At 41.2% G+C, this 17,806-nt stretch overlaps 1 protein-coding gene across 1 annotated transcript in view; it reads left to right on the top strand.

Annotated features, from left to right (window-relative positions):
• The window catches only part of LOC126212750 (serine/threonine-protein phosphatase 6 regulatory ankyrin repeat subunit C-like), a 160,643-nt gene extending 144,316 nt beyond the window's left edge, over positions 1 to 16,327 (top strand). The window contains exons 14-15 of the mRNA XM_049940158.1: positions 2,833 to 2,976; positions 15,811 to 16,327. Coding sequence (XP_049796115.1) covers positions 2,833 to 2,976; positions 15,811 to 16,288 — 622 coding nt within the window. The 3' untranslated portion in view covers positions 16,289 to 16,327. The remainder of the gene's footprint in view (positions 1 to 2,832; positions 2,977 to 15,810) is intronic.
• The last annotated feature ends 1,479 nt before the right edge of the window (positions 16,328 to 17,806 follow it).

The following is a 17,806-nucleotide window of genomic DNA, read 5'->3' as shown; positions in this document are numbered from 1 at the left end:
TGCCTTGCAAACGTCACCACCTTTTGACTCAGGGATCGAGACGTGGCTGCAGGATCTGTTACAGCCATGCGGATAACATGTTTGTCATCTCGACTGCTAGTGATACGAGGTCGTTGGGATCCAGCACGACGTTCTGTATTAGCCTCCTGAAACCACCGATTCCATATTCTGCTAAAAGTCATTGGATCTCGACCAATGCGAGCAGAAATGTCACGATATGATAAACTGCAATCGCGATAGGCTACAATCCTACCTTTATCAAAGTTGGAAACGTGATGGTACGCATTTCTCCTCCTTACACGAGGCATCACAACAACGTTTCGCCAGGCAACGCCGGTGAACTGCTGTTTGTGTATGAGAAATTATGAAACGTCCCCTTTGAAGAATTATACATGACTGTCCTTAAACTGATACACAATATTTTTTTAGCGCAACGCAATCTGACTTTCAAAAATCCCTACAAAAAAAATGGCCCTGACTAACATTAACCTATGCGTTTCACAAATCGCTTACCTCACAAAAATCTTGGTTACTCGAGCTACTGCAATACAGCGAGCGCCACTACTGCCAGCTACATAAAAGATTCAAACTATGGAAGGCACTAACTACTGATAGGGATAGTTAGCAAATGAAAGATATTAATAGAGAACAAACTATGTATTTACCTTAATATCATATATATATATATATATATATATATATATATATATATATATATATATATATATATATATATATATACAGCAGTTCATGACAAATTTCAAAACTCCGCCATTTCTCTCCCCACATCCACCACTGCTGGCGGCTCACCTCCAACTGCGCAACGCTACGCGCTGTTCACAGCCAGCTGCCTAACACTACAATGGCAGACAACAATGCAAACTAGCCACAGAGTGCACACAGCACACAGCACAGCCAGTGATTTTCATACAGAGGTGGCATTATCAATAAAAAACCTAAACAGCCTACTTACAAAATCAGTTGGAAACTTTCCTCATGTCAGCACGTTGTAGGTGTCGCCACCGGCGCCAACCTTGTGTGAATGCTCTGAAAAGCTAATCATTTGCATATCACAACATCGTCTTCCTGTCGGCTAAATTTCGCACCTGTAGCACATCATCTTCGTGGTGTAGCAATTTTAGTGTCCAGTAATGTAAGTACATCGCCATGTATGCATATACCCAACTTGTATTCAACCAGTATTTGAGACTGAGAGCACTTAGTGACTCGCAACTGACCCCTACGAAATGATGGAAGGATATTTCAGTGTTATTCCAAATTACGATGTAATGTACCTTGGGACATGCATTCATGTCTGGAAGAATATGACATTGTAATTCGGAATAACGCCATCATTGCAATATCGTATTTATTTCTCGACACCGGGCAAACGACTTTCAAATAAAATGTCTCCCCTGTATGGGAATATACACAATGTATGTACAGTTTGTAGGAACATGGAAATTTGTGCCTGGCCATTAGTCGTGCTCAGAGAGCCTAATGGCATGCCGGCACAGTAGCCGAGCGTGTTCGGTCATATGGTTAGCTGCTCTCTGTAATAAAAAAACAAAGGTTTATTACACCTTGACCTAGGTTTCGATGTTTCTAAAAATATCGTCTTCAGAAGGAATGGGTCCTGTTACATCACATGATGGAAGATATTTTTAGAAACATTGGAACCCAGGTAAAAGGCTACTAAACCTTTGTTTTGCAACTGGTTGGCTGATTTTTTTCAACCTGTCCAGATTTTCACAGTTGCTGTTTCAGACCCATGTTAAGATTTTGAAATGTCTCATGTCACCACAGTCCTGTTGGATACGTTCGTCGCAGATCCAACATTGGTTTCTGCAGCTATTTCAAGCTGTGTTCCTTGTCTGTTAGCACTGACAAATCTACTGAACTGCTGCTGGTTTCGGTCGTTAAGTGAAGGTTGTCAGCCACTGCATAGTCCCTGGTGAGAGGTAATGCCTGAAATTTGGCATCCAGGGCACACTCTTGACACTGTACATCCCAGAATACTGAATTTCCTAATGATTTCCAGAATGGTATATCTCATGCATGTTGCACCAACTGCCATTTCGCGTTCAAAGTTTTAAATTGTCAACGGAGGAGTGTTCAAGTTGGTGGAGGCTCTGTAATGGTGTGTAGTTGGAGTGATATGGGACCCCTGATACGTCTAGATACGACTCTAACAGGTGACACATACGTAAACATCCTGTCTGATCATCTGCATCCATTCATGTCCATTGTGCATTCCGACGCACTTGAGCAATTCCAGCAGGACAATGTACACCCCACACATCCGGCACTGCTATAGAGTGGCTCCAGGAGTACACTTCTAATGGCCATCAATCTCCCCAGTCATGAACATTACTGAGCATATCTGGGTTGCCTTGCAACGTGCTGTTGAGAAGAGATCTCCACCCCCTCGTACTCTTAGGAATTTATGGACATCCCTGCAGGATTCATGGTGTCAGTTCCCTCCAAAACTACTTCATACATTAGTCGAGTCCATCCCACCTCATGATGGGGCACTTCTGCATGCTCGCCAGGGCCCTATACTATATTAGGCAAGTGCACCAGTTTCTTTGGCTCTTCTCTCTCTCTCGCTGTGTGTGTGTGTATGTGTGTGCACGCGTGCGTGTTCGAGAAGCTGTGTGTAAACTGATTCATTTAGTGACTGGTTATTCATGTTAGCGAATCCGCTACTTTCTTTGGCAATGTGTGTTCTCTTGTCAGTGTGTGGACAGACCCTCAGGAATATTGTCCACTGTAAGCTGTCCTCTGGCCTCCACATGAACACACTTTGCCATGCAGTGTCTCTGTGTGCAGCTCGCCAGCTACTGCAGTCAGCCGGATGACCCCCTCCACTCAGCCGCTCAGTGACCACAGCTGGACTCGCGACGCAGCTGCACCGACCACCATGTCTACCCACGACACTCCCCCACCTAACAGCGTAGCCATCGCTCTCCTGAGGTGAGTTGCGTCACTACACGTGTATCTCTTCCACATTCACAACACACGTTATTTGGCATTTCACAAAGTGTTATAGTCATGAAACAGAATGTCACTTTACCGTGAAAATCGGATGTATATAGAACGCAAAAATAAAATTTTCGACTAATTTTTGAACACACCTGGTGCATGGGTACAGTCTTCAAAATGTGTTGCGAATTGAGTTAGTAATAAAGACGCAACATTAAAACGTCATGCCGGGAGTGGTAGATTTTTGCGTATGCCAGTATTTATAACATCTATCCTGAACTATGTGTCTTCATCTTATATTTGTATGTATTTTAAATGTGTATGTTTCTTCTACATCACATTCTAAACTACTGGTGTGATTTCAAGCACATGTAACACATCCTGTCTGGAATGAAACAGTGCAGAGGTAACATACATCTAAATTTCGAAGGGGTGAGGATGAGAAAGTTATATACACTACTGGCCATTAAAATTGCTTCACCAAGAAGAAATGCAGATGATAAACGGGTATGCATTGGACAAATATATTATACTAGAACTGAGATGTGATTACATTTTCACGCAATTTGGGTGCATAGATCCTGAGAAATCAGTACCTAGAACAACCACCTCTGGCCATAATAACGGCCTTGATATGCCTGAACATTGAGTCAAACAGAGCTTGGATGGCGTGTTCAGGTACAGCTGCCCATGCAGCTTCAACACGATACCACAGTTCATCAAGAGTAGTGAATGGCGTATCGTGACGAGCCAGTTTGTCGGCCACCATTGATAAGACGTTTTCAATTGGTGAGTGATCTGGAGAATGTGCTGGCCAGGGCAGCAGTCGAACATTTTCTGTATCCAGAAAGGCCCATACAGGACCTGCAACATGCGGTCATGCATTATCCTGCTGAAATGTAGGGTTTCACAGGAATCGAATGAAGGGTAGAGCCACAGGTCGTAACACATCTGAAATGTAACGTCCACTGTTCAAAGTGCCGTCAATGCGAACAAGAGGTGACCGTGATGTGTAACCAATGGCACCCCATACCATCATGCCGGGTTATACACCAGTATGGCAATGACAAATACACCCTTCCAATGTGCGTTCATCGCGATGTCGCCTAACACGGATGTGACCATCACGATGCTGTAAACAGAACCTGGATTCATCCGAAAAAATGACGTTTTGCCATTCGTGGACCCAGGTTCGTCGTCCAGTACAGCATCGCAGGCGCTCCTGTGTGTGATGCAGAGTCAAGGGTAACCGCATCCACGGTCTCCGAGCTGGTCGGTGCTGCTGCTAACGTCGTCGAACTGTTCGTGCACATGGTTGTTGTCTTGCAAACGTCACCACCTGTTGACTCAGGGATCGAGACGTGGCTGCAGGATCTGTTACAGCCATGCGGATAACATGTCTGTCATCTCGACTGCTAGTGATACAAGGCCGTTGGGATCCAGCACGACGTTCTGTATTATCCTCCTGAAACCACCGATTCCATATTCTGCTAAAAGTCATTGGATCTCGACCAACGCGAGCAGCAATGTCACGTTATGATAAACTGCAATCGCGATAGGCTACAATCCTACCTTTATCAAAGTCGGAAACGTGATGGTACGCATTTCTCCTCCTTACACGAGGCATCACAACAACGTTTCGCCAGGCAACGCCGGTGAACTGCTGTTTGTGTATGAGAAATTATGAAACGTCCCCTTTGAAGAATTATACATGACTGTCCTTAAACTGATACACAATATTTTTTTAGCGCAACGCAATCTGACTTTCAAAAATCCCTACAAAAAAAATGGCCCTGACTAACATTAACCTATGCGTTTCACAAATCGCTTACCTCTCAAAAATCTTGGTTACTCGAACTACTGCAATACAGCGAGCGCCACTACTGCCAGCTACATAAAAGATTCAAACTATGGAAGGCACTAACTACTGATAGGGATAGTTAGCAAATGAAAGATATTAATAGAGAACAAACTATGTATTTACCTTAATATCATATATATATATATATATATATATATATATATATATATATATATAGCAGTTCATGACAAATTTCAAAACTCCACCATTTCTCTCCCCACATCCACCACTGCTGGCGGCTCACCGCCAACTGCGCAACGCTATGCGCTGTTCACAGCCAGCTGCCTAACACTACAATGGCAGACAACAATGCAAACTAGCCACAGACTGCACACAGCACAGCCAGTGATTTTCATACAGAGGTGGCGTTACCAATAAAAAACCTAAACAGCCTACTTACAATGCCCCCATGCTCCCCACAAAAAATTTTACAAATTGTTTTGGGCGGTGGCCAATAATGATTTGATAAAATTTTCCATAATTACAATAACAAAGAAATCAAATGCACACACTTATTGATACAATGTTGGGCAAAAGCTAAAATTTTCTCACAGTCCATAAAGACAGTCCTGATCAATCATCACAGTAAAACTGCAGTGTTTTTTTTTTCTCAAAGTCTGAGCAGTAAAAGAAAATGCACACGGAAGTAGTGGATATCCATGCAGTCTTGAAGAAGTATTGTTGTCCTTCCAATGGAAAGACAGTGCTGACTCTTGACATGCAGACAGGTAATGGGCCACAACAGAGCAAACCCACAGCAGAGTCAGTCGAAGTTTTGAAGAATATTGGTAGGTAGGTCATCACAGAGCAGACCCACAGTAGTGCTGGTAGAGATTATGGTATTGCTGGGCCACCAGAGGTGCAGACCCACTGTAGTCCTTGTAGAAATAATGGTATTGGTGGGCCATCAAAGATGCAGACCCACTGTAGTCCTTGTAGAGACGGCCAACAACCATCTGCTGCGACTGTGCAGGTGCACAATCACCATCAAAGAGTCTTGCGGACAGTATAGCAAGTCCATAAACCACCACTTGTGCACTCACCAATTTTTTTTTTTTTTTTGAAATGTCCTTAGAACCAGCAATGCTGTTATCCAGTCCCTTGCTGAATTATTAACACACGTGCAAACACTAACAGTCCCTACTTCTCACATATTGTCCATATACTATGACCAACAGAAACGTGTGCAGTGAAATGTAACTTACAAGTTACTTAATTTGATGAACTGGTGTCAATTACAATTTTATAACATAAGAATACAATAACAAAGGTACAAAATACACCATTAAAAACATAATAATACAGATAACATTTGTAGTACAGGCTTTACAAAAGAATCGAAATAACATATACATCAGTGTTACAGGAATTATGACATAAGTAAATAAATAAAAGATCAGAATAATTTTTGAAACATCAACTTCACACATGAGCAACAACACAGAACAGATAAATAATGTCTAAACATCTTTACAAAGTAAATAACATATTATTAATGCAAATTATATTTGAGGATAACAGTATTCCTCATCATAGTGAATGTAGCTTAGTATTAGAAGAGAAAAAAATTCTATGAAACAGTACACAGAGACAGGAAGAAAACAAATACACAAGGGTACACGAACACATAGGGGGATAACACAAAAGGAAAGGACAGGGTTCGTTTTCAGTGTAACATTTGGTACTGCAGTCCAACCTAAAACTTCATTCCATACATTTTTCGTCTTATTTCAACATTTGTTTCCACCAAAAAAATCCTATCCAAGCATGCTTTCTGTATTTATATGTTCACATATTTCTTACCTCATTATTTATTTTCCATTATCTTACCTCATCATTTATTTCCAAGAAAATCCTACCTAAACCTGTTGTCCCTAAACCCTACCTTTTTTCGTTCATATCCTCTTTCAAAATACTTTTTTTTTTGGCCAAACCATTCTCGTATAGTTTTTCAATGCATTTCATCCAATTAATCGCAACTCATTCTCTTATATAGTCTACCCCCTCTTAAGCTAACTTAAATCTACTGAGCTCAGATGCTAAACTAAGGGACGAGGCAATGCAGCAGTACAAAACAATTAACACAAACAGCAATGACAAAATATTCAAATTGGCCAAGCAAGCAGCAATATTACAACTAATATTACGCAATGAGCAGCAAACAAGAAAAATAAATTAGTAGTAAAACTGGCTTAACAGAGTAATGTAAAGTGAAAATTAGTAGTACTATGCCTGGCAAACAACAGAAGCAGAGGTAATAAATTATATCTAAACATGACAAAGCTCAAGCAGAAAAATATTACAGTAAAGACAACAATGCAGACAAGGGAAATGTATATTCACATCTTAATGTCTATATAATTAAAGTGGTGCACCACAAAAACTAATTCTACAAAAAATTACCAAATACTTGAAAAGAAAATTATATATGCAGTTACTGTTATTAGTCCCTTCTTATTGTTCTTTCCATTCCAAGAGCTCCTTTTTTCGAAGAATGTGGATCATAAAATAATTATTTAATAGATCTGTTGACAGAAAGTTTTCACATTAGCAAATGCATTTAAGTTTATTTTATAAAACCAATGCTGCAACACAGCTGGAAAACAGATATCAAATGAAATAAGGAATTACGCAAACCAAAGCATAAAAATATCATTCAATAGTCATGTGACATTTCATAAGTTAGTAGAAATTCTCTCAACTCTCGTAGAAAGACGCTTGTCATAATCAGGTGTGCAGATGTAAGTATCTTTCCAAGTAATGAGCGTGTCATATTTGCGATGCTTTCTACAAAGGAATGTCAATAGTGAGGGTAATGGCCTTTTTTTTCTCTCCACCTAATGGCTTTCTTTTGTCAGACGACTACCTCTCAGCTGGGCGCCCAAAACGCATTACCTTCAAGGTCACTTACCTCTCTTACTGAAATATTTACGACAGCAGTTTGCACTACAGTGACAGTCTCATATAAAAATTCCACAGTTCGAGAATTTGCATTGCAAAGCTGTAGAAACAAAATCCTATAAATATAAGTGTCCAAAAAAAATATTCGTCAGCATTGTGATACAGTCACACATTTACACACATTTCATAACTCTTAAAGTACGATTCTTGCTTTCCAACAACCTTTTTCACAAACCAGTGTCCCTAACCACTATTCATTACTCCTTACATTATTACACATATATATACTCGTCGTCACGTCAATCTTGCGACGACACTTCAATATTTCATGATAATAAATACATAACATAATCAAATTCCTCATATAGCATCAGCTTATTGATCATAAACATACCTCAACAGCATAATACACATCGTCGTCATAATAATGTCATAACACCTCAGTCAAATCTCAAAAACGTCGTAGCTTTCTGCAATAATTTCAAAACTTAAAAAAATTCTCTGCTCATTTCAATAGTGTCATCTACCTCAAACGTACTTTAAAAAATCATGCTCCCTTACCAAATACATCATTCAAAGCTCTCATAGTATCACAATGGTTCCGGAAAAATATGAGCATTTCACAAAGTACAGACAAAATACAATTTCATAAGTGTAATTACGTAAACATCTGTCACTGATGTAGTAAAAAAAAATGTTTATCTCTCAGTTAAATGATTAGATAGCTGTGTAATGTATGTGTTAGAGAAATATGATACTGATGTGTAAAGTTGTATAAGCAAATACCATATTAGCTAGGGCTCCTTGTGCTTGCTAAACACATGGTACACAAAGTAAGCGTGTACCCCCCTGAGGATTAATGTAATTATACCCTCAGCTGTCAGAGATTACAGCAATGGAATGAAATGTATCACGGAAAATGTTTGTATCGTTGTACTTCAAATATCTTTAAAAATAAATGATTTAAGTACAAAATTAATCACTCAAATACGTGTACTGTAGCGCTAAATGTTCGTCTTGCTGTAAGATAATCTCTGTGGAAGTGTCGTAGTTATTTTCCTCCAAAAGCTAAGTTCTGCAAAAGCCAATGTACTTACCTCATGATAAACAAAAGTGAAATGCTTTGCGTATAGATATCGTAGTTATTACGTACAGTACCATGATCAAGAAAGTACTATGCTGTAACATATTGTTGTGCTACGGAAAAGGCTGTCTCATTGTAGCTATACCACAAAAGTTACTACTAAAACATGTTTTACATTCCAGAATAATTCAGAAAAAACTGCAGATATAAAGCAGATACAGCACAAAAGCAACAATTTAAATTGTGTCACACATTAGTAGCGTCGTGATATAATTGTGTAGCTGTCAAAGAAACAAAGTGCTAAGTAACCTTTAATCCCACAGAAAGTACTTCAAATAAAGAATGTCTTTTCAAGTAAACCAAAATGTTGCATGAAAATCTCATTAGCAGTGCCGGTATATGTTCTAAGTATGTGAGCCTTATAGGCATTACGTAATCGTGCAACTAACAAGCAAGAATGTACACACACAATAACACTGTGTCGTCTGTTCACAATAACAATGCATTCGTAATTTCTGTTTAAATAAGTTCTCTTGGTTCATGACTGGATATTTAACTTCAAACATTGTTGCATGTTAACAGATTCTAAGTCTGACAAGCATACTAGTAATGTAAAGTGAAAAGTTATATGGCAAAGACAAAGTTAAAAAGCAGATTATCTCTCAAGAAACGGTTTTACGTGTGAAATATGGTGTAAACCTTTAGTCTTCCTAGTACGCAGACTTTCAACTGAAAAGCAATTATCATGTTTTATACGTCGGTAAGGAATGCTAAATCTTTTCTCAAGGTTAGCGTCTGTGTTATTTTTCTCTGAGCCAGCCGGCGCAGGTGGCTGCCTGCGGTGCGAGTCATTGTCTGCCTCTTTGTTGGCGCGCGTCGTTATTGGGATTAGGAGACCTAACTTCTACAAATTCACCTTGCCGAGAGGGCCCTGCCCTGTTTAAATCCCGCCAGTTCTGATGCAATTCAGGTCTGTCGTTACGATCATATCGTCTGTCGTCATGTCGGTAGATGCCATAGTTTCTTTCTTGTCGGTCACGTGGTGGAGAATTTCTCCCTGAATCGTAACTGCGCGCTGGACCGTTGCGTCTAAAGTTATTCTGTCTCCCTTGATAATAATTATTTTGGTTCCCAAATTGTCTGTTCCTCTGATTGTCTCTGTGATAGTCACTACCGCGGAGAGGTGATCTTTCCCTGTAATTATTACTACTCTGCCAACGGTTTTTGCAAGTTGCATAACCGAATCGGTAGATGCAACTGAGTCAATTTTAGCTTGCAGGGTCTCATGATTTTGATGAACAATAGTTTGCAGTTGTTTTATGGCTGCTTCGTGATTCTGTAATGCATTTTCATGCCGCGAAAAAATAGGTTGAAAATGCTCACAAATTTGTGTTTTTACGTCATTACAGACTTTTTGACATTTCGATTCAATGTTATGTAACTCAGTAGTTAAATCTTCACGTGTTTGTCAAGTGTGGTGTCTAACTTTTGAAGATTTTGTTCCATTGTGTCCAACTTTTTAAGATTTTGTTCCACTGTGTCTAACTTTTTGAGATTTTGTTCCACTGTGTCTAACTGTTGCTGTGTTTGTCTCTGGTGTTGTTCCATTGTGTCTAACTTTTCAAGCTTTTGTCCCATTTGTTGCATTAATTGTAATAACAATGCACTGGTGTCTGAAACATGTTCCTCTGTGCTTTTCGGCAGTGAATTTGCACCGGCAACATTCACATTTTGACAAGCAGAAAATGTGTCTTGACTCATTTGAAAAAACGGTGAGGACGCAAAACCTGAATCTACAGTATTTGCAAAATTGTGTCCTGTCATTTCGGATTCCTGAGGCGAGCTGTTGCCGAGCGATCGATCGATAATGCTTCCCTGTTCACTACCTGTTTCACTGTCTACGCCATTGTTTGCAGCCCGCTCCATTTCCCTACGCACAGTTACCAAATTACTACTTTGAACGTCTGTTAATTCATTACACAGTGGTGCTGGCAAGCTACGCTCGTCGTCACTATTATTTCTCAGTTTACTTTGGAGCCTAGTGTTACGTTTTTCACACGCCATTATTGTCACAATATTTCACACGATAACACAGAAAAGCACAATTTGAAGAGCAAAAATAAGAGAACACATTAACATAGCACTGAAAATAATATGTAGTTAATTGCAAGCGCAGCTGCGAAATACTTGGTGCAAATCTACATGCATGCCACAACTGTTTTACTGTACAACAATGAAAGGCTGCAACTATAAAGGAGATTCTCTCTACAATTACGCGCTAACAATAAACAATAGCTACACTAATTACACAAACTACAAGAAAAAAATCAGAAGTTTCCAGTGAGGTATCCTCGGCTAAGGGTCGACATATGAAACGTCCCCTTTGAAGAATTATACATGACTGTCCTTAAACTGATACACAATATTTTTTTAGCGCAACGCAATCTGACTTTCAAAAATCCCTACAAAAAAAAATGGCCCTGACTAACATTAACCTATGCGTTTCACAAATCGCTTACCTCACAACAATCTTGGTTACTCGAACTACTGCAATACAGCGAGCGCCACTACTGCCAGCTACATAAAAGATTCAAACTATGGAAGGCACTAACTACTGATAGGGATAGTTAGCAAATGAAAGATATTAATAGAGAACAAACTATGTATTTACCTTAATATCATATATATATATATATATATATATATATATATATATATATATATATATATATAGCAGTTCATGACAAATTTCAAAACTCCGCCATTTCTCTCTCCACATCCACCACTGCTGGCGGCTCACCTCCAACTGCGCAACGCTACGCGCTGTTCACAGCCAGCTGCCTAACACTACAATGGCAGACAACAATGCAAACTAGCCACAGACTGCACACAGCACACAGCACAGCCAGTGATTTTCATACAGAGGTGGCGTTACCAATAAAAAAACCTAAACAGCCTACTTACAAAATCAGTTGGAAACTTTCCTCATGTCAGCACGTTGTAGGTGTCGCCACCGGCGCCAACCTTGTGTGAATGCTCTGAAAAGCTAATCATTTGCATATCACAGCATCTTCTTCCTGTCGGCTAAATTTCGCACCTGTAGCACATCATCTTCGTGGTGTAGCAATTTTAATGTCCAGTAATGTAAGTACACCGCCATGTATGCATATACCCAACTTGTATTCAACCAGTATTTGAGACTGAGAGCACTTAGTGACTCGCAACTGACCCCTACGAAATGATGGAAGGATATTTCAGTGTTATTCCAAATTACGATGTAATGTACCTTGGGACATGCATTCATATCTGGAAGAATATGACATTGTAATTCGGAATAACGCCATCATTGCAATATCGTATTTATTTCTCGACACCGGGCAAACGACTTTCAAATAAAATGTCTCCCCTGTATGGGAATATACACAATGTATGTACAGTTTGTAGGCACATGGTGGGTGGCACATGGAACTTTGTGCCTGGCCATTAGTCATGCTCAGAGAGCCTAATGGCATGCCGGCACAGTAGCCGAGCGTGTTCGGTCATAGGGTTAGCTGCCCTCTGTAATAAAAAAAAACTGAGTAAATGGATCAATGATGAACTTGAACAAGCAACGTGGGATGTCCGCATGGAAGAAAAAGAACGAACAACATGAGATGATAGAAGTAGAAGAAGAAAAAAAGGTGAAGCGACCACTCGTTATATGTGGGGAAATCCCGGTTTAAGTCGCGGTGTGGTTCAAATTTTCACTTTCGTCATTCCATTCTACAGCTGATGGTAGTCCGTATTCGCAAATGCAAATACATTTCAGGAAGGCAAAAATGTTTTTTGCTTTTTAAATTTTCGCTCCTCATGCAGAAAAATTGCCGTTTCAGGCAAGACGTATTCCTTTATTACTTCGTCACTACATATGCTGTTCCTAACGCATTTTGTACACTGTATCCATACATAACAGAAACGGTGGTTGAAAAATCATATCATTGTACGACACATAGTTCAGGATAGATGTTATAAATACTGGCATACACAAAAATCTGCCGCTCCCGGCATGACGTTTTAATGTTACGTCTTTATTACTAACTCAATTTGCAACACATTTTGAAGACAGTACCCATACACCAGGTGTGTTCAAAAATTAGTCGAAAATTTTATTTTCGCGTTCTATATACATCCGATTTTCAAAATTTTTTATCATGTTGTACACATGTCTCCGATGTGTGTTTGCCCTTCCAGTTGTTTTGAATATTTAGTTTATTGTTAACGCTCGAAAAGGTTACATGTTTTTTAAGTTCGCGGCGAATTTTTATCGTCGAAAAATATGGAGCAAAGAATTTGCAATAAATTTTGTTTGAAAGATGGAATAACGGGCAGGGACGCGTTCTACATTTTGATTGTGGTCTTTGGCGAATCTATTATAAGTAAGACAGGAGTTAACGAGTGGTGTAAATGTTTCAAAGAGGGTCGAGAAAATGAAGACGTCGACCGCTCTGAAAGCGGTAGCATATCACTTACTGACGGCAATGTCGAAGAAGTATGGGTAACAGTTTTCGAAAATTGTCGAATCACCATCAGAGAGGTTGTTCATGATTTTGCTATGTCCTTTGGCTCATTCCAAGCAATTTTTCGGACGTTTTGGGCATGAAATGTGTAGCAGCAAAGTTTGTTCCAAGATTATGGAACTTCGACCAAAACCGACGCCACGTAGACTTCACCCAGAAACTGCTGAATGAAGTGGACAACTGTCCAGAACTTCTAAAGAAGTTTACAACATGTGACGAAAAATGAGTGTATGGATATGACGTCAAAACTAATGCCCAGTCGTCCTAATGGTAACTGCCTGAAGAGCGAAGACCGAAAAGGTTCGACAAGTTCGATCATGTGTGAAGGTTCATCTCACTGTTTTCTTCTATTACAGTGGGATAGTGCAGCATGAGTTCCTGTCTTATGATCGTGCGCTCACTAAGGTATACTACCTGGAAGTAACGCGTCGTTTGCATGAGGATATCCGAAAAAGAAACGACCAGAATTGTAACAAAACCGTTCGTGGATATCGCATCACACCACAATGCTTGTTCGTGAGGTTTTGGCAAGAAACAAAGCCATTGTGTTCACGTGGCCAACCTATTCTTCGGACATGGACCTCTGCGACTTCTTTCTATTTCCGACGCTGAAGAGAACCATGAGAGTACGTCGTTTTGCCAACACTGCTGCGAGAAAAAGAGGACCGCCGAAGGAGCTGATAACAATAACGAAAAGTGAGTTCCAGAAGTGCTTCCAAGCTTCTAAAAGGAGGCGGTGGCACAGGAGTGCTATATCTGACGAAGATTACTCTGAAGAGAAAAAAAGCTGATGTTGACGAATAAATAAAGATTCTTCAAGAAAGAGAAAAATTCCCATGACGTCTTGATGACACCTTGTTTATCAGTGAATGTACCTGAAAAATTATATCACAGTGATACACACGTATCAGGAGAGTGCGCCATGCCTGCCAACAATGCGAGGCAGACACAGGTGGTCATCCATTGAGGTGTTAGCCAAGCTCGACAGTGCCTGACTTCAGTGTTTGAATGGGAACTGGTGTTAGCACCGTGGCAAGGCCATTCGATGCCAGGAATGCCACTCACAAATGTGTCTGGACAGCTGTTTCCTGTCACTGTTCACCTTAATGAGGAAGGAGGCTGTCCTGTGTTCGCACCTGGGACACACTGCTATAGGTTGACATCCCTGCTGGCCCTATAAGCATACACAGGCAGGCAAAGCAGAAACTCCTCCCACCGTAGAATACGTTTGTGGATGCTTCAAAATCAGATTCACAGTGCAGAGTTTCCTCTCCTTTACCAGCCAAAAACACCGAGGCATATAAGTGTGCACATAATTGTCAGAACATAGACTTCCAGTATGTTGGCCATCCAGAGTACTTTTTAGGTGGGAGCAGGAGGTTTGTAGCAGTGGAACATTCCGAAAAATGCACAAGAATGGTGACCGTACTTGTCAGTTACAACGCCACTGGTCATATCAATCTGCATGTGGTTTCCGTTGCAACAGCAGTAGATAGAAAAATGTCTGGACCTGAACCATGTCGACTGCTCTGTGCAAAAGTGCCTGATTCCACAGCTCAGACTTTCACTCACATTTTTAGTATTGTTTGAATTTGTAGATGTGACACTGACCTCTGTCACTGCTCCGTGCATCTAAAAACTAACTAGCATCGTTGCTAGTCTTTACTGTCTAATTGTGAGTCCTTGTGAACCAGTGCACACACCAAAGACAGGCGAAGGCGAGACCACGGCTTGGAAAGTAACATGGGGTCAAAAGAACTTACAGCCTGTTGGCCACTGTACAGTCGTTCATAATTCACATTTTCCTGTCTCACTTTTCCATAGAAAAGATCAAGAATCGTTTCCCACAGTTATTAGAATTCTAATATCCATTCTTAAAATATGAAATTGATTTTCAGTCGGAAGGGTGACATTAGCAACTCCATGTGTATGTGATATTTATAGAGGAAGAAAGTGAGTACTTAATAGATTGATGGATTTTGGATTAACCAGGAATGATATCACATTTGGCAGGATAATAACATGAAATTGTTCTAAATTGTCCCTAGCTTAAAAATAATTCACTACATTTTACCGTTGAACACCGTTTTTAGTATCAGAATTTTGGCGCTATGCTCACTGTAGTGAAGCTGTTGAATGTAAAAGATATGGTGCATTTCTGAGGACACACACCAGTGGCTAGAGTTCTACTGTGTGCTCAGGAAGTCAAGATTTACTTGGAGCCAAATTTATCATGATAAACTAGACAAGTGCATGTGTCATTAATTCACTGTCATATCCTGCAGGTTTCACTGTTGCTTTCAGACACATTGCAGCCACAAGACTTCACGTTCTTGTGTGTGTGTGTGTGTGTGTGTGTGTGTGTGTGTGTGTGTGTGTGTGTGTTTGGAAAAAAATGTTAGAACATCTGTGGTTTTTTGCAGGACATTATCTGGAGAGGAGAAGGGCAGGAGGCTGATCCAGGCAGCTATTCAGGGCTCAATGGAGGAGTTGCAGGCCCTGCTGGCAGCTGGAGTGAACGTGGGGGCGAGAGACATGAACGAGTGGACCCCCCTGCATTGGGCAGCTGGCAAGGGATACGAGGAGATGGTGAGGCGTCTGCTGGCTGCAGGTGCGGACGTGGGGGCGAGGGACAAGTTCCAGCAGACGCCGCTGCACTTGGCTGCGTGGGGCGGCCGCCCGGCTGTCGTCAGGCTGCTGTCGGCGTCCTCTGCCGACCCCAACGCCAGGGATGTGGACGGGTGGACGCCGTTGCACTCTGCAGCATTCAATGACGAGACGGAAGCAGCGACGGCGCTGCTGGAGGCAGGGGCCGACAGGGGGGCCGTAGACAACAATGGGAAAACCCCACTGGACATCGCCAGACAGTACAACCAGCAGCAGGTGATAGACGTGCTATGATCAACCTGTGGACTAAAATAAATAAACCTTTTTACAGTACCTTTCGTTGTTTTCAGAAAAAAGCATACAAAGAAACCTGTCTTTGTACCCATTCTTACACTGTGAGTAAAACTCCTGTAGTAACACCAGATGGATACCACAACGATAAAAGCAGAGGTATAATGAAAAGTAAAAAGACTCGAGCTTCCATTCTTGAAAACTAGGTAAAAATCGAGAAATATTCCATTAACAATACACACTGGGTATCTACAACACATTATGTGATCAGAAGTATCTGGAGACAAGACTGAAAATTACATACATGTTCGTGAAGTCCTCTAGCGGTAATGCTGGAATTCAATATGGTGTTGGCCCACCCTTAGCCTTGACGACAGCTTCCACTCTCCCAGGCATACGTTTAATCAGGTGCTGGAAGGTTTCTTGAGGAATGGCAGCACATTTTTGACAGATTGCTGCACTGAGGAGAGATACTGATCTGTGTCAGTGAGGCCTGGCACGAAGTCGCCATTCCACTACAGGGACGTTATTGTCGTGTAACCACTTCGCCACAGGCCATGCATTACGAGCAGGTACTCAATCGCTTTGTAGGATGCAATTGGCATCCCCGAATTGCTTTTCAACAGTGAGAAGCGAGAAGCGAGAAGGTGCTGAAAACATCAATGGAGGACTGTGCTGTGATAGTGCCCCCCCCACTCCCCCCCCCCTTATGAAAAACACGACCACACCGTAACACCACCGCTTCCGAATTTTACTGTTGGCACTACACACGCTGGCATATGACGTTCACCGGGCATTCGCCACACCCACACCCTGCCATTGGATCGCCACATTGTGTACCGTGATCGTCACTCCACACAACGTTTTTCCACTGTTAAATCGTCCATTGTTTACGGAGTCGTTTGCCATTTAACGGCGTGATGTGTGGCTTATGAGCAGCCGCTCAACCTTGGAATCCAAGTTATTTCTACTCCCGCCTAACTGTCATAGTACTTGCAGTGCATCCTGATGCAGTTTGGAATTCCTGTGTGATGGTCTGGATAGATGTCTGCGTATTACACATTACGACCCTCTTCAACTGTCGGCAGCCTCTGTCAGTCAACAGACGCGGTCGGCCTGTACGCTTTTATGCTGTACGTGTCTCTTCACGTTTCCACTTTACTATCATATCTGAGAAAGTGGACCTAGGGATGTTTAGGAGTGTGGAAATTTCGCAAACAGACGTATGACACAAGTGACACCCAATCACCTGACCACGTTCAAAGTCCGTAAGATCCGCAGACCACCCCATTCTGCTCTCTCACGATGTCTAATGACTGCCTAGGTCGCTGATATGGAGTACCTGGCAGTAGGCGGCAGCACAATGCACCTAATATAAAAATGTATGTTTTTGGGGGGTGTCCGGATACTTTTGATGTCATATTGTTTCCAATTACTGAAAAATGCTTGATAGAAGCATGTTTGGTACTATCTAAAACCACTGTAAATTTATCCATCGACAAATTTTTGCTTTGTATGGTC

Source organism: Schistocerca nitens, chromosome 11, assembly GCF_023898315.1.
Source record: "Schistocerca nitens isolate TAMUIC-IGC-003100 chromosome 11, iqSchNite1.1, whole genome shotgun sequence".
Lineage (NCBI taxonomy): Eukaryota > Metazoa > Arthropoda > Insecta > Orthoptera > Acrididae > Schistocerca > Schistocerca nitens.
The sequence above is the reverse complement of the archived record's forward strand: the minus strand, read 5'-3'. Positions and strand labels throughout refer to the sequence as shown.